At 42.0% G+C, this 27,133-nt stretch overlaps 1 protein-coding gene across 1 annotated transcript in view; it reads right to left on the bottom strand.

Moving 5' to 3' along the window:
- Positions 1-27,133, bottom strand: part of LOC132401710 (calcium-activated chloride channel regulator 1-like) — a 64,496-nt gene that overhangs the window by 23,737 nt on the left and 13,626 nt on the right. The window contains exons 2-7 of the mRNA XM_059983817.1: positions 22,002-22,217; positions 21,693-21,836; positions 12,684-12,834; positions 10,269-10,377; positions 9,483-9,648; positions 1,360-1,581 (exon numbers count right to left, since the gene is read on the bottom strand). Coding sequence (XP_059839800.1) covers positions 1,360-1,581; positions 9,483-9,648; positions 10,269-10,377; positions 12,684-12,834; positions 21,693-21,836; positions 22,002-22,166 — 957 coding nt within the window. The 5' untranslated portion in view covers positions 22,167-22,217. The remainder of the gene's footprint in view (positions 1-1,359; positions 1,582-9,482; positions 9,649-10,268; positions 10,378-12,683; positions 12,835-21,692; positions 21,837-22,001; positions 22,218-27,133) is intronic.

Below are 27,133 nucleotides of genomic sequence, written 5' to 3'. Positions count from 1 at the left end.
GATTTCCAGCATATGCATATTTTCTCTTGTTTGTGGGAAAATTCACATACAACATGTAGCTGTTTGGAATTTCTAAAGAAGTGTCCTCAGCATAATAAAGATGGCCACACTGTCCTAAGAATCTAATTGTTTTGAGTCTTTGCATTATTCATGGCTGGTTAGCTATGAAACACTCTGGTTCCGTCGGCTGCGTAAGTCCAGGGAAGACAATGTCTGGCTCCACCAAACTTGTGAGATTGAAGTGTGAGCCTACCCTGAAACCCCGTTTGTGTGGATGCAGTGTGATTTATTACTCTGTTACAAATAAGTACCACAAAATAGCAGACAGTACACCACATACAATTAAACAATTTAGCTTTATAATTCTTAATCTGCCTTAAGGGTTGGACAAGAAAAAGCAATAAAAAAGAAAAGGGCCCATTTTCATGGAACAGTCTAACGTGCACAAGTTGGAGTTCACGGTCTCTCCTTCACCAATCTTCCTTCGATCTCCTCGGGCTTCACTGGATCATGACCCCACTCTGGGTTGAGTCCTATGACCTCTTCTCTCCAATGTCTTCTCCCTTCACCTCCCGCCAAACACAAGACCCAGCTCACCGTGGTGTCAGGCACCCAACACGACAACACACTGCCTTCATTGGATGACTCACATTCCAAAGCCTGCAATATCTCTAACCATAACCCAAACACTGGCTCTACAGAAGTACCATTACGTTAGCTATGAAACCTTTCCCAGGGTGTTACAGCTAAAAATCAGATTGTCTTCATATCCACAATGTTATTCTACCATTGTCTACCCGTTGGATTATAAACCATCACTGACCATCTGAGTCCAAGGGATGGTCCTACATTCTGAGTGGTATTAATCAATTTAAATTGGAAGAAATAAAGGAAAGAAAGAAGTAACATCGGCTCAAGTAAAAATGAAGGGAAAGCTGCCTGTGATCATTTACACACATCAGGAAAATCTCACCCCATCACTGAGTGAATGTTATCTCTTAGTCCAACGGGAATGTTTAACCCATTTAAACATTTTGCAAAAATTTGAACCAAATAGTCTCCATATGTTTGTTTCTACTCGCATGCAGTAAATGAAAGTGAAACGTTGTAAACAAGGTATTGTAGAGCTCCCACACCATGGCCTCTCTTCAACGATCAAAAATCAAGAATCAAAGATCAACTTTATTTGCCATATAATTGACATGTTTGAGGAATTTGCTGTGGAGCAGTGCTCAGGCCACACCATGCAACAAAAATCAGCAATGTTCAACAATAAATATCAGAATGCATTTACAACGTCACTCTCTTGTTACCCTTTCTGTACATTTCATTGATTGGCCTTATCAAAGAAGACCTTACCAGCTTCATGCTTCCTGATACATCAAGGACTAAACAAAGTACACGGTCTTTGGCCTGTAGAAATGTGAATGTTGGGATGGTTGAACCAGTGTAGGGTGAAGAAATGCTTCTAAATTCTTCCGAATGGCTGATCACATCCCAAGTGCTCCTGCCATTGCACATTCTATTCTGCATGTTGGGTGCTTCTCTGTTGTGTGTCTTGTCAGTGCAGAATTCAGCTGCCTAGAAAAAAAATGTGTTAAATAGATGAGTAGCCAGAAGAAAGTCCTCACCTGAAGGCAGATTTAAAAGAGCTGATGGGGAGAATTTAAACTAATTTGGCAGGGAGTGGGAACCAGTGTGAAGGGATAGGATGAATGGTATAAAAAATAAAGACAGCCTGCAGTCAGATTGTCAGGAAGGACAGGCAGGTGATGGGACTTAGTTGCAGCCAACAGGCTGAGCACCAAATCATTGGAATGCAGATTCAGAAAGGATAGCAAATATGTTACTCAAGATTTTGTATCTAAATACACTTAGTATAGGAAATAAGGTGGATGATCTTGTTGCAATATTACAGATTGTCAAGTATGATGTTGTGGCCATCACTGAAGTGTGGCTGAAGGATGATTGTAGTAGGGAGCTGAATGTCCAAAGTTACACGTTATATTGAAGGCAGATAGGGTGCTATGGCTCTACTGGTAAAGAATGGCATCAAATTAGTAGAAAAATGTATCATAGGATCGGAAGATGTTGAATCCTTTTGGGTTGAGTTAAAGAACTGCAAGGGTAATAGGACAGTGATGGCATTTATATACAGGCCTCCCAACAGTGGTTGGGAGGTGGACTACAAGTTATAACAAGAAAATTGGGAAAATCAGGTTGGTTATGGATCTCAAGAGAGTGAGTTTGTTGAATGCCTCAGGGATAACTTTTTAGAGCAGTTTGTCGTTAAGCCTACTAGGGGGTCAGCTATACTGTACTGGATTGGGTGTTATGTAATGAACTGGAGGTGATTAGGGAGCTTAAAGTAAAAGAACTCTTGGGAACCAGTGATCACAATATGATTGTGTTCAACTTGAAATTTGATAGGGAGAAAGTAAAGTCTGATGTAGCAGTATTTCAGTGGAGTAAGGGAAATTATATTGGTATGAGAGAGGAGCTGGCTAAAGTCAATTGGAAGGAGCTGCTGGCAGGGATGTCAGAAGAGCAGCGATGACATGGGTTTGTGGGAAAAATGAGTAAGGTGCAGGACGTGTATTCCAAAAATGAAGAAATCCTCAAATAGTAAAATAGTACAACCGTGGCTGACAAAGGAAGTCAAGCTATTGTAAAATCAAAAGAAAGGGTATACAACAAAGCAAAATTTAGTGGGAGATAGATGATTGGGTATCTTTTAAAAACCTACAGAGAGCAGCTAAAAAAAGCATTAGAAGGGAAAAGATTAAATATGAAAGCAGGCTAATATCAAAGTGGAAAGAAGTTTTTTCAAGTATGTAAAAAACAAAAGAGAGATTAAACTGGACATAGGACTGCTAGAAAATGAGGCAGGTGAAATAATAACAAGGGACAAGGAAATGGCAGATGAACTAAATAAGTATTTTGCATCAGTCTGTAGAAGATACTAGCAGTGTGCCTGATGTTGTAGTGTGTGAAGGAAGAGAAGAGTGGTGTAGTTACTATTACAAGGGAGATGGTACTCAAAAAGCTGAAAGACCTAAAAGTAAGTAAGTCACCCAGACCAGAGGAACTGCACCCCAGGGTTCAGAAGAAGGTAGTGTTAGGATTGTGGTGGTATTGGAAATGATCTTTTAAAAATCATTGGACTCTGGCATGGTGCCAGAGAACTGGAAAATTGCAAACGTTACTCCACTCTTTAAGAAGGAAGGCAACAGAAAGAAAATGATAGACCATTTAGCCTGACCTCAGTGGTTGGGAAGATGTTGGAGTCAATTGTTAAGGATGAAGTGATGGAGTACTTGGGGACACAGGATAAGATAGTACAAAGTCAGCATGGTTTCCTTCAGAGAAAATCCTGCCTGACAAACCTGTTGGAATTCTTTGAGGAGATTACAAGTAGGATAGATAAAGGGGATGTAGTGGTTGTTTCATAGATGGACTTTCAGAAGGCCTTTGTCAAGGTGCCACACTTGAGACTGCTTACCAAGTTAAGAGCCAATGGTATTACAGGAAAGTTACTAAGATGGTTAAAGCATTGGCTGATCAGTAGAAGGCAGCCAGTGGGAATAAAAAGATCCTGTTCTGGTTGGCTGCCAGTGACTAATGGTGTTCTGCAGGGGTCGGTGTTGGGACCACTTATTTTTATGCTGTATGTCAATGATTTAGATGATAGAATAGATGGCTTTGTTGTCAAGTTTGAAGATGATACAAAGACTGGTGGAGGAGCAGGTAGTGTTGAGGAAACAGGTAGGATGCAGAAGGACTTGGGCAGTTTAGGAGAATGGGTAAGAATGTGCTAAATGAAATACAATGTTAGAAAAAGCATTGTCATACACTTTGGTAGTAGAAATAAATCTGCAGACTATTTTCTAAACAGGGAGAAAATCCAGGAATCTGAGATACAAAGTAACTTGGGAGTCCTTGTGTAGAACACCCTGAAGGATAACTTGCAGGTTGAGTTGGTGGTGAGGAAGGCAAATGCCATGTTAGCATTCATTGCAAGAGGTCTAGAATACAACAGCAAGAAGGGGATGCTGAGGCTTTATAAGGGATTGGTGAGGCCACACCTTGAGTATTGTGAACAGTTTTGGGCCCATCATCTTAGAAAAGATGTGCTAGCATTGGATAGGGTCCAGAGGAGGTTCACAAGGATTGATTCCATGAACAAAAGGGTTACCATATGAGGAACATTTGATGGTTCTGGGTCTGTACTTACTGGAATTCAGAAGGACAAAGGGGGAATCTCAGGGAAACCTTTCAAATGCTGAAAGGCCTAGACAGGGTAGATGTGGAAAGGATATTTCCCATGGTGGGAGAATCTTGGACAAGAGGGCACAGCCTTAGGATAAAGGGGCACCCTTTCAAAACAGAGATGCGGAGAAATTTCTTTAGCCAAAGGGTGCTGAATTTGTAGAATTTGTTGTCACATGCAGCTGTGGAGGCCTGGTCGTTGGGTATATTTAAGGCAGGGATTGATAGGCTTTTGATTGGACGTGGCATCAAAGGTTGCAGGGAGAAGTCTGGGAACTGGGGTTGATGAGGAGTTAAAAAAAAAGTATCAACCATGAATAAATGATGGAGCAGACTTGATGGGCGAGAAGGCCTCATTCTGCTCCTTTTGGTCTTATATCCATGGGTCAATCCTCATCAGCAAGGTCCCCTTGGATCCCATGCCTCCTTACTTTCTCTTGCATGGGGTACCTTATCAAATGCCTTGCTGAAATCTATATACCCTACATATACTATTCGACCCTCATCAATGTGTTCAGTCACATCCTCAAAAACTTCAATCAGGCTTGGAAGGTACAACCTGCCTTTGACAAAGTCATTCTGACTATTCCTAATCATATTATGCCTCTCCAAATGTTTATAAATCCTGTCTCTCAAGATCCTTTCCATCAAGTTAACAACCACTGAAGTAAGACTCACTGGTCTATAATTTCCTGGGCTATCTTGACTTTCTTTCTTGAATAAGGGAACATCTGCAACCCTCCCATCCTCTGGAACTTCTCCCATCCCATTGATAATGCAAAGACCATTGCCAGAGGCTGAGCAACCACCTCCCTCATCTCCCACAGTAGCCTGGGGTACATCTCATCTGGTCCTGGAGAGTTATCCTACTTGACACTTTCCAAAAGCTTCAGCGCATCCTCTTTCTTAATATCTATATGCTCAATCTTTTCAATCCAACGTAAGTCATCTCTACAATTGCCAAGATGTTTTTCACTTGTGAACACTGAAGCAAAGTATTCATTAAGTTCATCTGCTATCTCCACTGGTTCCATACACACTTCTCCACTGTCACACTTGATTGGGTCTATTCGCTCACGTTTTATCTTTTTCTCTTCACATATTTCTAGAATGCCCTGGGGTTTTCCTTAATCCTTCTCACCAAGGCCTTCTCATGGCCCCTTCTGGATCTCCTAATTTCATTCTTAAGCTCCTTCTTGCTAGTCTTATAATCTTCTAGATCTCTATCATTACCTAGTTTTTTGAACCTTTCGTAAGCTTTTCTTTTCCTCTTGTCTCGATTTTCAACAGCCTTTGTATACCACGGTTCCTGTACCCTACCATCCTTTCCCTGTCTTATTGGAACACGCAAATATCTGCTGAACATTTGCCACATTTCTGCCATACATTTCCCTGAGAACATCTGTTCCCAGTTTATGCTTGATAGTTCCTGCCTGATAGCCTCATATTTCCCTTTACTCCAATGAAACACTTTCCTAACTTGTCTGTTCCTATCCCTCTCCAATGCTATGGTAAAGGAGATAGAATTGTGATTGCTATCTCCAAAATGCTCTCCCACTGAGAGACCTGACACCTGACCAGATCAAGTACAGCCTTTCCTTTTGTAGGTTTATCTACATATTGTGTCAAGAAACCTTCTTGAATACACCTAACCAACTCCACCCCATCTAAACTCCTTGCTCTAAGAAGGTGCCAATCAATACTTGGAAAATTAAAATCTCCCACCCTGACAGCCCTGTTATTATTACACCATTCCAGAATCTGTCTCCCTATCTGCCCCTCGGTGTCCCTGTTACTATTGGGTGGTCTATAAAAAACACCCACTAGAGTCATTGAACCCTTCCTGTTTCTATCTTCCACCCACAGAGACTCAGTAAACAGTCCCTCCATGACTTCTGCCTTTTCTGCAGCCATGACACTATCTCTGATCACCAGTGCCATGACCCACCTCTTTTGCTTCTCTCCCTGTCCTTTCTGAAACATCTATAGCCTGGCACTTTACATTCCTGCCTCTGAGTTATCCAAGTCTTTGTAATGGCCACAACATCATAGCTCCAAGTACTGATCCACACTCTAAACTAGTCCACTTTTGTTCATGATGCTTCTTGCATTAAAATAGACAAATCTCAAACCATTGGTCTGAGCGCATCCCTTCTCTATCACCTGTCTATCCTCTCTCTCCCATTTTCTCCAAGCTTTCTCTATTTGTGAGGCAACAGCCCTTTCCTCCGTTTCTTCAGTTTGGTTCCCATCCCAAGCAATTCTAGTTTAAATTCTCCCCAAGAGCCTTTGCAAAACTACCTGCCAGGATATTGGTCCCCCTTGAATTCAAGTGACAACAAACCACAATACATGTCAGATGAATTCTGATTGTTCATGAAGAAAAATGGCATCAGACATTTCAAGTCAGCTCCTCACCACCCAGCGACAAATGGGTTAGCTAAAGTCACAACAATATCCATGTACCTATCCAAATGTCCCCCTTAAACTTTCACCTTTCACTCTTAACCCATGACCTTGGGTTGTAGTCCCACCCAACCTCAATGAAAAACCTGCTTGCATTTACTCTATCTATACCCCCTATAATTTTGAATAAATCTATCAAATCCCCTCTCAATCTTTTATGTTCAAAGCAATAAAGTCCTAACCTATTCAATCTTTCCTTCAGACATGACAACATCCTTGTAAATTTTCTTTGTACTCTTTCAAACTTATTTACATCTCTCCTGTAGGTAGCTGATCCAAAATGCATACAATATTCCAAATTAAGCCTCACCAATATCTTATACAACTTCAACATAACATCCCACCTTCTGTACTCAGTACATTGATTTATGAAGGCCAATGTGCTGAGAGTTTTCTTTACGGCCCTATCTACTTGTTGTGCCACTTTCACCAACCCTGTACTCCCAGATCAAAAAGCCTCAGTGCCATACCGTTCACTGTGCAAGACCAACCTGGTTGGTCCTTCTGAAGAGCAACACCTTGCACTTGTTGGTATTAAATTCCATCAGCCATTTTTCAGCCCATTTTCCCAGCTGATCCAGATCCCTCTGCAAGCCATGTTAGCCTTCCTCTCAGTCCACCTCACCGCCAATATTGGTGTCATTTGCAAATTTTCTGACCCAGTTAACAACATTATCCATCCGATTGTTTGATATACTGTAGAGGACATGCAACAACGGACCCTGCACTGATATCTGTGGCACACCACTAGTCACAGGTCTCCAATCAGAGAGGCAACTATCTACTGCCACAGTCTGGCTTCTCCCTCAAAGCCAATGTCTAATCCAATTTTCTACCTCATTTTGAATGCTGAGCTACTGAACCTTCTTGACCAATCTGCCATGTGGGACCTTGTCAAATGCCTTGCCAAAGTCCATGTAGGCAATATCCACTGCCTTGCCTTCATCTGCCTTCCTGGAAACTTCCTTGAATAACTCTGTAACGTTGCTTAAACATCCAGTGGAACAAAGGAAATTACAGAGGTATGAGAGAGAAATTGGCCCAAGTTGATTGGAAAAGTAAGCTAGATGGAGGGACAGTAGAGCAGAATTGGATGAAATTCCTACAAGAAATAAGGAAAGTGCAGGAAAAATATATTCCAAGAAAAAAGAAAATCATGAACGGAAAAATGGCACAATATTTTAGGATAAGCCTCTTCAACTCTGTCATCAGATTTCTGTATGTTTCATGAACACATGAACAGTACCTCAATATTTGGCTCTTTTTTCCCAATATTAATTATTTATATATTATATTGTAATTTGTGTTTTTCATAACATATGTCAGTGCTAATAGTCTTTGTCCTGAACTCTGTACTGTCCCACTTGGAAAACATTGCCTTATATGCCAGGATGCTGTTTATCGACTTCAGCTCAGTGTCTAATATGATCATCCCTCGGAAGCTGGTGAGTGAACTGTCCTCGTTGGGACTCAGCATTTTTCTTTGTAACTGGATTATGGACTTCTTGACACAAAGGCCACAGGCAGCAACACCTCTAGCTCCATCACACTGAACACTGGCGCCAACACCCACCCACATGGCTGCATGTTCAACCTTCTGCTGTTCACACTGCTAACTAATTTTTACAGGAGCATACAGTTACCAGATGCATCACCATCTGGTATTGGAATTGCAAGGCACCTGACCATAAGACCTACAAAGGATTGTAATGACTGCTGAGAAGATCATCGGGGTCTCTCTTCCACCCATTTGAGATAATTATGAAGAGCGCTGCATACACAAAGCTCTTAGCATTGTCAAGGATCCCTCTCACCTATCCCACCATCTCTCTGACCCCTACCATCAGGTGGAAATTAGGACAGCAACTGTTAGGATGGAAAACAGTTTCTCCCCCTAGGCCATGAGATGACTGAACTCCCTGCTACCAACCAGGTCTCATCACATATAATGTGTCAGTAACAAGTGGTTTACTTTTTGACCTGTGTGTTGTAAGTGCACCTTACGCCAGATGTCAATCTTCTGGAGTATATTTTGGTATTTGTTCGTTTATTTGTGGTAATATTACTTTATCTGTTCTATGTGAGTTATATGTAGTGTGTGGTTGAATGTGGAGGAATATGGTTACATTTATATAGTTGAATAACAATAAACTTGAACTGGAAGCAATAAACCTGGTTCTGAAGCAGTTGAATTCAGGCTGGCCTGGGATATTGCACTAGCCTACAAAGTACCCAGGACATCTTTAGCAAGCAGTGTCTCGGAAAGGCAGCATCCATTATTAAGGACCTCCAGCACCCAGGGCATGATCTTTTCTTACTGTTACCATCAGATAGCAGATACAGAAGCCTGAAGGCACACACTCTGTGATTCAGGAACAGCTTCTTCCCCTCTGCCATCCAATTTCTAAATGGACTTTGAAGCATTGGGTACTACCTCACATTTTTTAATATGTAGTATTTCTGTTTTTGCGCATTTTAATTATCTTTTCAACATATGTAATTGAATTACTTGTTTATTTATTATTATGTTTTATTTTATTTATTATTATTTTTTCTCTCTCTGCTAGATTATGCATTGCATTGAACTGCTGCTGCTAAGTTAACAAATTTCATGTCACATGCCGGTGACAATAAACCTGATTCTGATTCTGATGATGCTCTGCAGTGATCAACTGTAACTAATACAATGAGCTGCAGGTAGAAAAGTTCATCATTGGTAGGGAAAGCAGTCCGGTGACTCTACTTACATTCTTCAATCCTTGATTATACATTATTGAAGATGATGCATCCTGGTTCATCTCTGGATAAAATGTACAATTTCCATCTGGCAATCCTGTCTCTTTATTGTCGGTACATTCTAAACAGTCACCACCACTGCAATCTTTATTAACTCCTTTTATCACCTTTGAACACCTGAAAGACCAATGACAAAAATAAATCAGATTTGTTTCTGAGTGACGTTTCTATCATTAACCATTGAGTAATTGTGTGCCAGCTTTATTAGAAGAGGCTGAGAATTGGAATTTCTCTCAGGTGGAAGGTATACATAGAACACAGAAGAGCTCAGCCCAGGAACAGACACTTCAGCCCACATCGTCACTGCCAAACATGATGCCAAATTAAACAAATCCCATCTGTCTGCACATGATCTCTACCCCTCCACTGAGTTTTGGTGGGATTACAACCAGAGATCATGAGTGGAGGGTGAAAGGTGAAAACTGTAACGGGAAACTTCTTCACTCAGAGGGTAGTGGCAGAGTAGTCAATGCAAGCTTGATTACAATGCTTACAAGAAGTTTGGAAAGGTACAGGGATGGTAGGGGTATGAAGGGCAATAGTTAAGGAGCAGGTCGATGGGAAAAGGCAGTTTCAATGGTTCAGCATTGACTAAATGGGCCAAAGGGCCCTTTTCTGTGTTGTACCTTTCTGTGATTCTATGACTCTAAGTTTTATGGTGCAAAATTTAGCTTGGTTGGGGAAGGATGGAGGGGAATTAAATATGATATACAAAAAATTAATTTGAAGTGCCTCACCTTGTTGCTTCAATGATTTCATCTTCAGATCTGTAAAAGGGCATCTGATCATCATATTCATTAAATACACCCCACTGGAGGTGGGCCCACTCATGAACAAATGTTCGTCCTGTAGGAAAAGAAGTGTATTTGTTCAATGTAATGCATTAATTTTTAAAATTTTATTTTCAGATATAGCACAATAACATCATCTTCTGGCCTAACAAGCCTGCACTGCCCGATCAAACACATGCAAATAACTAACCTACAAACCCTCACAGCTTTGGAATGTGGGAGGAAACCACAGTGCTTGCAGGAAACCCAATCAGTCACAGGAAAAGTTTACAAACTCCTTACAAACAACAACGGCATTTAGTAAGGAGATAATGCAGAAGTTTATAAGACACTAGTCAGGCTGTGCTTGGAATATTGTCAACAGTTTTGGGCCCTTTATCTCAGAAAGGATGTGTTGTCATTGAAGAGAGTCCAGAGGAGGTGCATAAGGATGATTCCAGGGAATGGAGGGGTTGATATATGAGGAACATTTGGCAGCCTTGGGGCTATATTTGCTAGACCTTAGAAGAATGCGGGGGATCTCATTGAAACCTACCGAATATTGAAAGGACTAGATGGGGTGGATGTGGAAAGGCTGTTTCCTCTGGTGGGGGTATCCAGACCTAGAGGGCACAGCCTCAAAATAGAGGGGTGATCTAGGATGAAATATTTGAGCAAGAGAATGGTGAATCTGTGGAATGCTCTGCTACAGACTGCATTGGAAGCCAAGTCTGTGGATATACTTAAGGTGGAAGTTGATATTTTCCTGATAGGTCAAGGCATCAAAGGATATGGTGAGAAGGCAGGTGTATGGAGTTGCGGGGGATCCGGGTTCATGATCAGCTATAGTGGAATGGTGGAACAGACTCGAAGGGCTGAATGGCTTAATTCTGCTCCTATGCTTCATGGTCTAAAAATAGCTTAATCTAAAGAACTCTATCCTAAAGCAAGCTAACACTAGGGTGCTAGTTTGCTGGAAAAAGACTGAAAAACCGAAAACCATTTTTACTCACTGTCAGTCTCATCCATTCTCTGACAATGAAGATAAAGATCAGCTTCATGTATCACCTATACTTTGAAACATACAGTGAAAAGTGTCATTTTGCTTAATCCGAAGATGTGCTGGGGCAGCTCACATGTCTCACCATGCTTGCTGCACCAATATAGCATGGCCACAACTCACCAACCCTAACCGTACATCTTTGGAATGTGGAAGGAAATTGGAGAAGCAGAGGAAACCCATGCAGTCTTAGGGAGAATGTACAAACTCCTCACAGACAGCAGAAAAACTGAACCTGGTTCATTGGCATTACAATAGAGTAACAATCAGGTATTTAACAACACTTTTCAGAATGATTAGTTATTGGTATGATATTTCTCATATCTCTTATTTCTATAACATGGAAAAAGGCCATTTTACCCTTTGTGTCTATGCCAGGTCTCAGATGAATACCATCAGTATTTCCCCATTCCCAATCCACTTCTCACATGCCCGTCATACCAATCAAATCCAACCTTATTCTCTGCAGTTGGAGGTGTGTGTGTGTGTGTGTGTGTGTGTGTGTGTGTGTGTGTGTGTGTGTGTGTGTGTGTGTGTGAGTGTGTGTGTGTGTGTGTGTGTGTGTGAGTGCGCGCGCACGCACGCGGTGAGGGGGATGGGAAAGGGGTTTGTTACATTCTCCATGCCTGGTGTATGTTGTCTCCGTGTTGTACTGCTGAACGTTGTGGGTCAGCTTGCTACGTTGGCCTCAGAATATGTGCTGACACTTACTGGCTGCTCCCTGCATATCCTCAGATTGTGTTATTTGTTAATGCTAAAGACACAACTCACTGTATGTTTCGATGCATATGTGTTTAATAATAAAGAAATCTAAATCTAAGTCCCATTACCTATCTAGATTACTAACATTGGTCCTATTCCCCATTCATCTAGCTTTTACCTTATTAACACCCAGCAACTCCTGCGTAATCCCCCTGACACCAACCAAACAAAAGTGTAATTTCTGCATTGTAATGCTTTCATTTTCTGTCACTAAAAATCACATTTCTGAATGTTTAAATACTGCAGTGATATGTCTCATTTCTCTTAAGGGGAGATCTGGCCCAGTGAGACAGCGCCAGCTCTCAGTACCATTAGTATTTCCACATCCCTGATCCACTTTTCCATGTCCTAGTCAAGCACCCCTCAACTCCATCCTTATTCTCTTGTCACCCACCTGAACAAAAGGTGGTTTATATGTGGTCACTTAACGTACCGACAGGCACAAGCTTTTCACCCTGACCGCTAACTTCCTATTTTGTTTTCCCAGGTTGTTGTCACAGTAAACCACTAGACACAGCTTCACAGGATTCAAAACATATGCTGCAAAGATGTTAATTTACCTTTTTTGCCATAAACTTTAACCAAACTGTCATTTAGTAGGAAGTTCAGCGTAAGATGAATGTTGCGGCCCTTCTCCCCACATCCACCATACTGCAGGGTGTATGGAGTGTCTCCATACCGAGGATTAGGTTCAGCAATGATCACATTTGCCTGTGAAATATAATCGCCCATTTCCATGTGAAAATCATTGTAATAATTACACTGTGCACAATGTGCCTGTCATAATAAATGTAAAGATAACAAGTGTAGGGCGCTTTAGTATTCTGTACATATTAAGGCCCTGGTTAAGGAAAAAAAGGGGGTATAGGCAGGCAGGAACAAATGAGACACTTATGGAATATAAGAAATGGAAGCGAACACTTAAGAAAGAAATCAAGGTTAAAAGAAGGCATGTATTTCCTCTAGCAGACAAGATGAAGGAGAAACCTAAGGGGTTCTCCAGATATGTTAAGAACAAAAGGATTACAAGAGACAAAATTGGTTCTCTGGAAGACCAAAATGGTTGTCCATGCATGGAGCTAAAACACATGGGGGTGATCTTAAATGAATTCACTGCATCTGTATTTACTCAGGAGACGGACACAGAGTCTACAGAAATGAGGCAAAGTGACATCTACTTCATGGACCTTGCAAAGATTACAGATGCAGAGGTGTTTGCAATCAGACCCTATGGGAGAAGAGGGTTGCCTTTCCGACTGGAGGCCTGTATATAGTGATGCGCCACAGGGATTGATGCTGGGTCCTTTGTTGTTGTCATCTATGTCAATGATCTGGATGATAATATGGTCAACTGGATCAGCAAATTTGCAGATGACACCAAGATTGAGGGTGTAGTGAACAGTGAGGAAGGCTATCATGGCTTGCAGTGGGATCTGCATCAGCTGGAAAAATGGGCTGAAAAATGGCAGATGGAATTTAATGTAGATGTGTGAGGTTTTGCACTTCAGCAGGACCAACCAGGGTAGGTCTTACATGGTGTACAGTAGGGCACTATGGAGTGCGGTAGAACAAAGTGATGTGGGACTACAGGTCCATAATTCATTGAAAGTGATGTCACAGGTAGATAGGGTGGTAAAGAAAGCAATTGATTTTTACAAATCAATGTATTGAGTGCAGGACATGGGATATTATGATGAATTGTGTAAGATGTTGTTGATGCCTAATTTGTAGTAGTGTATGCAGTTTTGGTCACCTGCCTGTAGGAAAGATGTAAACAAGATTGAAAGAGAATAAAGAAAATTTACAAGGATGTTGCCAGGTCTGGAGGACCTGAGTTATAAGGAATGATTGAATAGGTTAGGACCTTATTCTTTAGAATATAGAAGATTGAGAGGAGATTTGATAGTATACAAGATTATGAGGGGTGTAGATAGAGTAAATGCCAACAGGTTTTTTCCACTGAACTTGGGTGGGACGACAACCAGAGGTCATGAGTGAAAGGTGAAAGGTGAGCAGTTTAAGGGGAACTCAAGGGGAAACCTCTTTACTCAGGGTCATGAGAGTGTGGAATGAGCTGCCAGCACACATGGTACATGCTGGTTCGATTTCAATGTTTAAGAGAAGTTCAGATAGCTACCTGGACAGGAGGGCTATGTTCTGGTGCAGGTCAATGGGACTAGGAAGTTTAAATGGTTTTGGAATGAACTAGATGGGCTGGATGGCCTGCTTCTGTGCTGTATTTTCTTATGACTATGAATCATCTAGCCATTCCTTCCCACATAGCCCGCCATTTTTTATTATCCATGTGTCTATCTAAGAATCTCTTAAATGTCACCAATGTATCAGCCTTTACCACCACCGCTGTCAATGTGTTCCACACATCCATAATGCTCTGTGTAAAAACTTACCTCTTCCCACTACGCACTCCTCCAATCAACTTACAATTATGTTGCTTCATATTAACCATTATTGCCTTTGGAAAAAGTTACTGTCTGTCTGTCCACTCTGTCTATGCCTTTCATAATTCTATGTACCAGTCTCAAATCACATCTCATTATCTTTTGCTTCAAAGAGAAAAGCCCTAGCTCGCTCAGCCTGTCCTCATAAGATATGCTCTCTGATCCAGACAGCACATGGGTAAATCTCCTCTGCACCATCACTAAAGTTTCCACATCCTTCCTATAATAAGGGGACCAGAAACGTACTGTATGCAATACTCCAAGGGTAGTCTAAGCAGACTTTTATGGAGCTGCAACATTACCTCAAGACTCTTAAACTCAGTTCCCTGACTGAGGCGGCACAGTAGCATAATAGTTAGCACAACACTTTATAGTACCAGTGACTTGGGTCCTATTCCCACTGCTGCTTGTACGGAGTTTGTACATTCTTCCTGTGAGAAGGGCAGAGCTTTGTGATGATGACGCTAAACGGTGACTCCTTTCCTTGCATCTTCGGAAACAACTCTATTTCCATCTTTGATATCTCTTTTTTTTCTCTTTCAAGGTTCTTTTGAAGACCCTGACCTGGAGTTACATGCTGACTTCGGTTCTTTGCGGGAATGGGACCCACTCTTAGGGCTTCATGACTGCCCGGTTTTCAATATGCCAAGGACACGGCCTAGGAAACTAGCATGCCTTTGGGGTGTCAGATTTTCCTGTCTCTGGAGGCAGGCTGGTTCCGCTGATGACTGATGCATCGTGGGAGAACACAGAAGATTGGAAGGAGTGGCTTGCTGCTGGCTATGTACCCAGAGACCCAAGTTGGGCATAGGGCTCAGAAAAGGTGACATAATAGACTCTTAGCACCATAAATCAGTGAGCTGCTTATTATATCTCCCATCTCACTGTGAAATGGGGACATCTCTTTCTCCCTTATTAGGGAGAGAGAGAGCCTGTTGTATGTCAAATACATGGTGAATGAGTAGTGTTTGGGGGTACTGCAAGCCTGTATCTTTACTGAGGCTTTGCAAGCTTGAGTGCTCAGTGGAGAGTGCCAATGTACGTGGTTTCAGTTTTTTAACTGCATTGAATTTGTAGTTTCTAAATGACAATAAATTGAAATTCAATTCAATACTTTTTGCTGGTGGGGTGGAGGGGATTGTAGCTTTGCTGCTACTTGTGTGTGGGAGGGGGTCTGGTGGGAGGGCTTTGGGGTTCTAGCATTTACCGTCATTCATTCTTTTTGGCATTCCTCTGTTTTCATGGGTGTTTGAGAAAAAAAATAATTTTAGGATGTATATTGTATGCATTTCTCTGACATTAAATATACCTGTTGAAACCTATTCAAACCTATTGACTGAGTGTGCTTCCTCCCACAGTGCAAAGATGTACTGATTGGTAAGTTAATTGGTCATTGTAAATTGTCCCATGATTAGGCTAAGTTTAAATGAAGGGTTGCTGGGTAGCATGGCTTGAAGTGCCTAATCCGTACTGTATCTCAACAAACAAACAAAGAAACAAGTAAATAAATAATGAAGGCCAACACATCACATACCTTCTTAACCATTCTCTCAATTTGCGCAGGAATGTTGGGAGATTTATGGACGTGGATCCTAAGATCCTTCTGCTCCTCCCCACTGCTCATAATCCTACTGTTTGCTGTCATCCTCTATTATGATTTCAAGTTTGAACTACCAAAATGCATAACTTAAAATTTTTCAGAATTGAACTCCATCTACCACTTCTCACTCAAGCTTTGATTGCTATCAATATCCTATTGTAACCTACAACAATCTTCTACACTATCCACAACACCACCAACCTTTATTGGATGGTCAATAATTGGTCAGCAGGGATAAGCTGGGTGAAAGGCCCACTCCTATGCTGTGTAAATCTATGGCTTTAAGTTGTTCTTGTCATTTATATTTGGCTTCTCTGTAGTAATGGAGGAGGTTGATGACAGACAGGTCAGTGTCAGAGTGGAAAGGAAAGTTAAAATGACATGCAGCTGGAAACTTGTGGTAGCCACTGTGGACAGAGTACAGGTGCTCTGCAAAATGGTCATCTGGTCTCTGCAGACAGACTGATGAACACCTCCACCTATTAATACACTCCAGCACAACATCCACAAAATGCTGGAGGAACTCAATAGGTCAGACAACATCTGCGGAAATGAATGTTTCAGGCCAAAAACTTTCTTCAGGACTGGAAAGGAAGGGTTAAGATGCCAGAATAAAAAGGCAGGGATAGAGGAAGGAGGATAGCTAGAAGTCAGGTGGGTAGGAAAGGTAAAGAGCTGGAGAGAAAGGAATCAGATAGGAAACAAGAGAGAACCACAGTGAAAAGGGAAGGAGGAGGGGACCCAGGAGAAATGATAGACAGGTGAGAACCGGTAAGAAGCAGGAGTGGGGAATAGCAGGAGGGGGAAGGGAATTTTTTTCTACCGGAATGGGAAATTGATGTTCGTGCCACTAGGTTGGAGGCTAACCAGATGAAATATAAGGTGTTGCCTCTCAATCCTGAGGATGGCTTCTTCGTGGCACAAGTGGAGGCCATGGAACAACAATTTGGAACAGGAATAGGAATCGAAGTTAAAATGTTTCGCTGCTGGGAAATTCTGCTTCTGGTGCTTGACGAAGCGTTTCCCCAATTTATGATGGATCTCATCAATGTGGAGGAAGCTGCAACAGGAGCATTGGACACAATAGGTGACTCCAGCAGATTCACAGGTGAGTTGCTGCCTCGCATGGAAGGACTGTTTGCGACCTTGCTGTAGCACTTTGGCCGGTTGCAGGGATAAGCGTCTCTGCCCCTACCCCACCTTTTTATTCTGGCATCTTCCCCCGTCCTCCTCAGTCCTGAAGGAGAGTCTCACCCAAAATGTCGAATGCTTACTCTTTTCCAGATGCTGCCTAGCCAGCTGAGCTCCTCTAGCATTTTGCGTGTGTCAAAACTTGAATCTTATTTTCACCAGTGTAAGAGGCCACATCACAAGCAGTGAATGACCAGGTTGGAAGAGGGATAGGTGCGGATTACAGGAAGGTATATGTAATATTTTAGATGTATCTTATGAACATCTGGATTGCCACAGACCTAGTGTCTGTAAATGGGATTGCTATATAGTTGATGTGGAGCTTGGACAAGATTGAGGGTCCGTTTCTGCATCTATAACTCTATGATTCATTGTCAATAAATTTTTTCAGGCCACACTCTGTAACTGTAAACTGGAACAAACAGAATGGACAATTAAATCACCAAATTACTACCAGCCTTGTTTCTGGAGTACATAGAACATAGAATAGTACAGCGCATTACTGGCCCTTTGGCCCACAATACTGTGCCGACCCTCAAACCCTGCCTCCCATATAACCACCACCTTAAATTCCTCCATATACCTGTCCAGTATTCTCTTAAACTTCACTAGTTTATCTGCTTCCACCACTGACTCAGGCAGTGCACTCCACGCACCAACCACTCTCTGAGTAAAAAACCTTCCTCTAATATCCCCCTTAAACTTCCCTCCCCTTACCTTAAAGCCATGTCCTCTTGTACTGAGCAGTGGTGCACTGGGGAAGAGGAGCTGGCTGTCCACTCTATCTATTCCTTTAAAATCTTTTACATCTCTATCATGTCTTCTCTCATCCTCCTTCTCTCCAAATAGTAAAGCCCTAGTTCCCTTAATCTCTGATCATAATCCATAATCTCTAAACCAGGCAGCATCCTGGTAAATCTCCTCTGTACCCTTTCCAATGCTTCCACATCCTTCCTATAGTGAGGTGTCCAGAACTGGACTCAGTACTCTAAGTGTGGCCTAACCAGAGTTTTATACAGCTGCATCATTACATCGCAACTCTTAAGATCTATCCCTCGACTTATGAAAGCTAACACCCCATAAGCTTTCTTAACTACCCTATCTACCTGTGAGGCAACTTTCAGGGATCTGTAGACATATACCCTCAGATCCCTCTGCTCCTCCACACTACCAAGTATCCTGCCATTTACTTTGTACTCTGCCTTGGAGTTTGTCCTTCCAAAGTGTACCACCTCACATATCTCTGTATTGAACTCCATCTACCACTTCTCATCCCACTTCTGCATCCTATTAATGTCTCTCTTCAATCTTCGATAATCCTCTACACTATCTACAACACCACCAACCTTTGTGTCATCTGCAAATGTGTCAACCCACCCTTCTACCCCCACATCTAGGTCGTTAATAAAAATCACAAAAAGTAGAGGTCCCTAACAGATCTTTATGGGACACCATTAGTCAAAACCCTCCAATCTGAATGTATTCCCTCCACCACGACCCTCTGCCTTCTGCATGCAAGCCTATTCTGAATCCACCTGTCCAAACCTCCCTGGATTCCAGGCCTTCTGACTTTCTGAATAAGCCTACCATGTGGAACCTTGTCAAATGCCTTACTAAAATCCATGTAGATCACATCCACTGCACTAACCTCATCTATATGCCTGGTCACCTCCTCAAAGAACTCTATCAGGCTTGTTAGACATGATCTGCCCTTCACAAAGCCATGCTGACTGTCTCTGATCAGACCATGATTCTCCAAATGCCCATTAATCCTATCTCTAAGAATCCTTTCCAACAGCTTTCCCATCCCAGACATAAGGCTCACTGGTCTATAATTACTCAGACTATCCCCACTACCTTTTCTGAACAAGATGACAACATTCGCTTCCCTCCAGTCCCCCAGTACCATTCCCGTGGACAGCGAGGACATAAAGATCCTAGCCAGAGGCTCAGCAATCTCTTCCCTTGCATTGCGGAGAAGCCTGGGGAATATTCCATCAGGCCCTGGGGACTAATCCATCTTAATGTATTTTAACAACTCCAACACCTCCTCTCCCTTAATATCAACATGCTCCAGAACATCAACCTAACTCATATTGTCCTCAACGTCATCAAATTCCTTCTCATTGGTGAATACCGAAGAGAAGTATTCACTGAGGACTTCGCTCACTTCCACAGCCTCCAGGCACAATTTCCCACCTTTATCTCTAATCAGTCCTACCTTCTCTCCTGTCATCCTTCTGTTCTTCACATAATTGAAGAATGCCTTGGGATTTTCCTTTACCCTACTCACCAAGGCCTTCTCATGCCCCCTTCTTGCTCTTCTGAGCCTCTTCTTAAGCTCCTTTCTTGCTACCCTATATTCCTCAATAGACCCATCTGATCCTTGCTTCCTAAACCTCATGTATGCTGTCTTCTTCCACCTGACTAGATTTTCCACCTCACTTGTCACCCATGGATCCTTCACCCTACTATTCTTTATCTTCCTCACCAGGACAAATTTATCCCTAACATCCTTAACATCCTTAAACATCGACCACATATCCATAGTAATTTCCCTGAAAAAACATCATCCCAATTTACACCCACAAGCTCCAGCCTTATAGACTCATAATTTTCCCTTCCCTAATTAAAAATTTTCCTGTCCTCTCTGATTTTTTGGCAGCAAAATTATTCACTGCAGAGTATCTTTTGTTTTGTCAAAAAAGGTTTTCCATGATTTGTAATCCTAAACATTCTGAGAAATTTGATACAAAATCAGTTACTTCCCTCAAGCCGTCAGGCTGCTCAACACCTCCACCCATTAATTAACCCACTCCACCACCCTCAGCCTTCACAACACACACAAGTCATTCCTTTCCACAGCCCCTCAAAACACTTCAAACCACCCCTCATGACCTTTACTTTTACATTGTGTTTTACGGGATTGCTTTTACAATTATATTTATTATATTTTATGTATATTGTGTTTTTATATGCTTCATCAGATTTGAAATAACAATCATTTTGTTCTCCTTTACACTCATTTACTGAAGAATTACAATAACCAATATTGAATCTTGAGGAGCAACGTTTGGCTATTTAGCCCATTGAGTCTGTTCTGCCATTCGAGGGTTGGTGAGTCATAGATCCTGGACTGCGAAGACCTTCATTTGCTTGTGTGGAGACTGAAAATTGAAAATTGATACTGAAAATTGAAGCCTGAACGTCAATCAGAAAACCAGAAGTCAAAGTGCAATGGCCGAAACCTAAAGAGTAGAGACTGGAGACCCAGTGATGCAAGGCCTAGGCTTGGGGTCCCATCACTGGCTTGGGTGGGGATCAATACAAAAAACTGAGGCCTGAATGTGGATCAGAAAACCAGAAATCAAATACTGGTGGCCAAAGTCTGGAGTCTGGAGGACTGTCCATGTACATGGATGGAAGGGAGAGAAGAAGGGGGCTTGTTGTGGTGTTGTCTTGTTGCCCTGTGGTGGCCCATGGTGTTTTTCCAAGCATTGTGGGCAGGCTAAGTTGGTGCCAGAATATGGGATGACACTTGAGGGCTGCCCCCAATATACCTTTGGATTGTGTTCATTGTTAATACATTACACTGTTTGTTTCAATGTACAAATGATAAACAAATGAATCCAAATCTGAATCTGAATCTGGATCAGGAACTAGGCTACAATTAGTATAAAAGGATCACAGGAAAAGGGAACTGTGTGAACTTAACAGGAGAGTGGGAAATAAGGTGCTATTGAATTTAAAGAGATCACATCAGAGTCCCGTTGTGTTAAGGAGGAAGGCAGAAAACAGGACTGGGTAAGTTGAAAGGGAGGGGGCAGAAACTGGGTTTCAGTACAGTGAAAGGGGGCTTTAGACATGAGGCACCGGGGAGGATAAAGAGGCATAGGAGAAAGGATTGTAGTATATCCAAAGGTGTGCAGGAACTGGTGGCCGGTTGAGTTGAATGGAGAACAGAAATGGGGCACTGGTGAGTTTCGGGGAGGGGGGGTTGTGAAACTTCACAGTTAGCTGATGCTGAACCATCAGGATTTCTGAATGATTGAGCAGCAAATTACTGGTGTTATATTGTATATACATCAATCTTTCTCTTCACCTGTAACTTGCTGTCTATTCAGCAGGTCCATCTACATCAGTGTGCATTATCACCCTCTCACACTTTGCCACTCCTTTGTCCATAAATTTATAAATGTTATCCAACGCATGCATTTCAGTATTGAACCCTGGGCAACTAGATACTAGCTCTCTACCATTATCCAATCTGATATACAACCATCTACTATCATATCACTTTCTGATTTCTTTGTTCTTACCTTCTCATATGATTGATTAGATGGTCTTTGAACCAAGCTGGAGTTATATTGCCAGGTTTTAGGCAAAAGGATTTTAACATCTGAAAAATAGAGCTGCTGTTTGGTAGCTTGATGCAGGTAGGAGGAGGCTTCAATCATCATTGCCTAAAGGAAACATGTTTAAAATCAATGTCTCATTGTATTTTAATTATCATTCCAGAGCAATTACAGGCACATATTCTTTTAACCCTTTCTTCTGTCATCAAATCTTAACTTCAAGGTAACATCATTGACATAAAGCAACAGATATGAATTCATTTTAGATCTTACCTGGATTTTTTTAGGAAGCTTCTCATCATATGGGATATTTGGGTTAATTGCAATCACAATGTCTCTGTATCCATTATCCACCACATGTATTCCACAGCTCCTCTCAACATAAATACTTAGGAGGTAGCTGAAGACCACGGCAAAGATTTTTCGCAGAACAATCATTGTACTGAAGTTTTGCTCTACTCCACTCGCTTCCTATGCTTACAAAGACACCTTTGCCAGTGATTCAGAAAAAAATGAATGAAATATTAAACCCTCAGCACAAAAAAATGTATGAAATTGGCTCAGCATTTCTAATTTGTGTTAGTCTTTCATCATCAGCAAATCTTAACATAACAAGCAATTGCATCAGACATAGAGCTACAAGAATAGGTCATCATGGAATTAACCTAAGCAAAACCCTTCTGTGAGTAACAAATTCAACTTGCTTTGTGACTTTTATTAGGTTTAAGGTGAGAGAACCTGAGGAACATTATGTACTGTAGATGGAATAGAAAAGGTAGGTCTTTCTTGCAATGGATAAGCTGTGAGGAGATATTGTGGAGGGATTTAGCCCTGAAGGAAACAAGAACAGATGAAGAGACTTTGAGTCATAAAGTCATTGAAAAGTTCAGCAGAGAAACAGGCCCTTCAGCCTACCTGGTCTGCCCTGATCTATTAATCTGCCTCCTCCCATCGAACTGCACTCAGAACATACCCCTCCCATCCATGTACTTAACCCAAATTTCTCTTGAAACTTGAAATTCAAGAAGTTCCTCCTAGTGTTCCACTTCAGTATTTTTCTTTTCACCTTTATCCCATGACCTCCAGTTGGAGTCTCATTCAATGGAAGTGGAAAAGGCCAACTCGCATTTACCCTATCTCTACCCCTCATTATTTTGTATACTATCAAACCTCCTTTGATTGTCCTATGGTTTAGGGTATAAAGTCCTAACTTGTTTAACTGTTCCTTATAGCTCAGGTCCCTGCAAAATTATTGCTCCATCTGTAACCAATCTAATGGCTTTTTCCACAAAACCAATGTCTAACCAATTTACTACCAAGCAGCTGAAAGTTCCTGAGCAATCTCTCATGCAGGACCTTGTCAAAGATCTTGCTAAAATCCATGTAGACAACATCTACTGCGTTGTTACAATAATATTAATGGTAACTCCCTCAAAAACTCTCTGTGAGATGTTTTAGACACGATTGATGATACTTAAAGCCATGTTGACTATCCTTAATCAGTGCCCATCCATTCAAATACTTATATATCTGATCCCTTAGAACGCCTTCCAATAACTTTCCCACTACTGATGTCAGGCTCACCAGCCTAGAATTTTCTGACTTATTTTTAGGGCTTTACTTAAAGAACAAAACAGTAGTTATCCTTCAACCCTCCAGTACTTCACTTGTTGCTAGGGCCCCTAACAGTTTCAGCCATGTACATTGACAGAATTTTATTTGACCAAAGATTTAAAAGTGATGAGGGAATTACTTTTCCACATGGTGAAATGAACTGCCAAGTGATAGAATCAAAGAGGAATATTAGCTTTATTTTTCACATGTAAATCATAACATACAGTGAAATGAATTGTCATTTAAAAGCTATAAGGCAAGAAAAGATGAACTATGAAAGTAAGCTAGCCAATAATGTAAAAGAGGATAGATGCCAAAAGTATTTTTCAGATATATATAAAGAGTAAAAGAGAGATGAGAGTGAACGTCGGACCACTGGAAAATTACTGGAGAGGTAGTCATGGGAGAAAAAGAAATAGTGAATGAATTGAATAAGAATTTCGCCTCAGTTTTTTTTTGTGGAAGGAAGATCAGAAATGCAGGAGTGTCTGGGGGCAGAAGTGAGTGTTGTTGCCATTACTAAGGAAAAGTGCTTGGGAAACTGAAAAGTCTGAAGGTAGATAAATCACCTGAATCAAACAGACTACACTGAAGGTTCTGAAAAGGGTACCTGAAGAGATTATTGAGACATTAGTAATTATCTCTTAAGAATCTACAGGTCCTGGAATGGTTCCAGAGGCCTGGAATTTTGCAAATGTCACTCTACTCTAGGTAGAGAGGCAGAAGAAAGGACATTATAGGCCAGCTATCCTGACTTTAGTTGTTGGAAAGATGTTGCAGTCTATTATTAGGAATGAGGTTTTGACATACTTGGAGGCACACGATATAATAGACCAAAGTCAACATAGTTCTCTAAAGGGGAAATCATGCCTGATAAATCTGTTGGAATCCTTTGAGGAATTAACAGACAGGATAGACAAAGGAGAATAAGTTGATGTTGTTTATTTGGATTTTCAGAAGGCCTTTGACAGGATGCCACACATGAGGCTGCCTAACAAGATAAGACCCCATGGTATTTCAGTAAAGGTATTAGCTTGGATAGAAGATTGGCTGACTGGCAGGAGGTACACAATAGAAATTAAGTGGGCCTTTTCTCGTTGCTTGTGGTAACTAGTGTGCCACAGGGGTCTGTGTTAAGATCACTTCTTTTCACATGAATTAGGAATTAATAGCTTTGTGGCCAAGTTTTCAGATGATGCAAAGATAGGTGAATGGAAAGGTAGTGCTAAGGAAGCAGGATGTCTGCAGCAGGACTTAGACAGATTCTGGGAATGGGAAAGAAAATGGTAGATGGTACATGGAACCCTGAGCATTTTTATTTCCGTAAATGTTGTAAGCATGTAATGCCGTAAGCATTGTTGGGTTGGAGATTGACATAGATTCATAAAGTAATCTAGAACAGAGTCAGGCCCTTTAACCCAACCTTTCCATGCCATGCAAAGTGCCCACCAAAGCACTTAGCCACATTTGACCCATATCCCTTGCAACTCTTCCTATCCATTAAACTATTAAATGTTGTTATTGTACCTCCCTCAACTAATTTGTCTGGTGTATATGCACCACCCTCCAAAGTTGGCTCTTAGACACTTTAAAGTCTTTCTTCTCTCACTTTAAGTCAATGCTCTCAAGCATTTTATTTCCTTCCCAGGGGAAAAAGACTGTGTGCCTTTATCCTGTCCTTGTCCCTCGAGATTTTATACACTGTCAAAACCTTTCTACTCCCCAATGCCCCAATGAATAAAGACTTAGCCTTCCCAATCCCAGCTACATCCTTGTTAATCCTCCTTGCACTCTTTCAAATTTAACACCGCCTTTCTCATAACAAGGAACCAAAACTACACACAATTTTTAAAGTGTGGCCACACCAGGATCTTGCACAACTGCAACATAACATCACACCCAGCTCCTATACTCTGTGCCGTGACTGATGAAATGCCAAGTGCCTTCTTCACCATTCTATCTGTGACACCAACTTCAACAAATTGTGTACTTAAACTCTGAGGTCATGGATAGCTACATGGATGAAATAAAAATGGAGGGCTATGTGTGAGGGAAGGGTTAGATTGATCTTAGAATAGGTTAAAAAGCACAACATTGTGGGCTGAATGTACTGTACTGGCTGTTCTAAGACACTCAATACTCCCTGTCTATTTATTGTACAAGTCCTATCCTGATTTGATCTGCCAAAATGCTATACCTCATATTTATCTGGATTTAAATCCATTGGCTATTCCTTGGTCTGCTTGCCAAGATGATCAAGATCCCATGTGATTTTTGATCACCATCTTTACTATCTGTAACACCATCAATGTCATTTTTTTTTTGGAGAAGGAAGTCAGAGGATCAGAACAGGTGTGTGGTGGGAGCCATTTTGATTTTTTTCTTATTCTCATTGGAGTTAAGAGAGGCGGGACTGCGCAGGCGTGTGACGTCGGGCAGTGAAGCAGGGAAAGTTTTAAAAGGGCAGAAATTCTGAATTGGGTTTCATTTGGAGGAAGAAGTCGGAGGATCAGAATGGGAGTTCGGCAGGCACAGCATTAAACAGCGGGCAGCGGAGTGAGCCAGGAGCAGAGTGAAGGCTTAAGGGCTTTGGCTCAACGGGCTTAGGTGGATATGGGCGAGGCAAGATAGGTTTCAGTTTCAGTTTTTCCTGTTATTTGAGGAAAGGGGAAGTATGAGTGTGAGGGTAGCTTGTTGTTCTCGGTATTGAATGTGGGATGTCCTGGAGTCTCCTAGCCCCCACCCCCCCCCCCCCCCGGACGTCCACATCTCTGCCAGGTGTGCCGAGCTGTGGCTCCTAAGGGACCGTGTTAGGGAACTGGAGCTGCAGTTCGATTACCTTCATCTGCTCAGGAAGAGTGAGGAGTTGATAGAGAGGAGTTACTGGCAGGTGGTCACACTGGGGCCACGGGAGGCAGACAGGTGCATCACGATTAGGAGAGGGAAGGGGAAGAGTCAGGTACTAGAGAGTACCCCAGTGGCTGTACCCCTTGACAATAAGTACTCCTGTTTGACTACTGTTGGCGGGGGTGGGGACGACAGCCTACCTGCGGGAAGCGACAGTGGCCATGCGTCTGACACAGAGTCCGGCCCTGTAGCTCAGAAGGGTAGGGAAAGGAAGAGGAAAGCAGTAGTAAGTAGTAATAAGGGACTCGATAGTTTGGGGTCAGATAAACGATTTTGTGAATGTAATCAGGAGACCCTGATGGTAGATTGCCTCCCTGGTGCCAGGGTCCGGGATGTTTCTGATCATGTCCAAGATATCCTGAAGCGGGAGGGTGAGGAGCCAGAGGTCGTGGTCCATATAGCTACCAATGACATAGGTATGAAAAGGGAAGAGGTCCTGAAAGGAGAATATAGAGGGTTAGGAAGGCAGTTGAGAAGAAGGACTGCAGAGGTAGAAATCTCAGGATTACTGCCTGTGCCACTCGACAGTGAGAGTAGGAATGGAACAAGTTGGAGGATAAATGCATAGCTGAAGGATTGAAGCAGAGCGCAGGGATACAAGTTTCTGGATCATTGGGACCTCTTTTGGGGCAGGTGTGACCTGTACAAAAAGGACGGGTTACACTTGAATCCTAAGGTGACCAATATTCTGGCAGGAAGGTTTAATAGAGCTGTTAGGGAGGGTTTAAACTAATTTGGTGGTGGGATGGGAACCGGAATGATGGAGCGGAGGAGAGGGAAAACAGAAATAGATCTAAGGTAGTGAGCAGTAAGGATGTCAAGAAGGACTGGCAGGTGATGGAGCAAATTTGCAGCCGTTGGGATGAGTTGCATTGCAATAACAT

The sequence above is a fragment of the Hypanus sabinus genome, chromosome 11 (assembly GCF_030144855.1).
Source record: "Hypanus sabinus isolate sHypSab1 chromosome 11, sHypSab1.hap1, whole genome shotgun sequence".
NCBI lineage: Eukaryota > Metazoa > Chordata > Chondrichthyes > Myliobatiformes > Dasyatidae > Hypanus > Hypanus sabinus.
The sequence above is the reverse complement of the archived record's forward strand: the minus strand, read 5'-3'. Positions and strand labels throughout refer to the sequence as shown.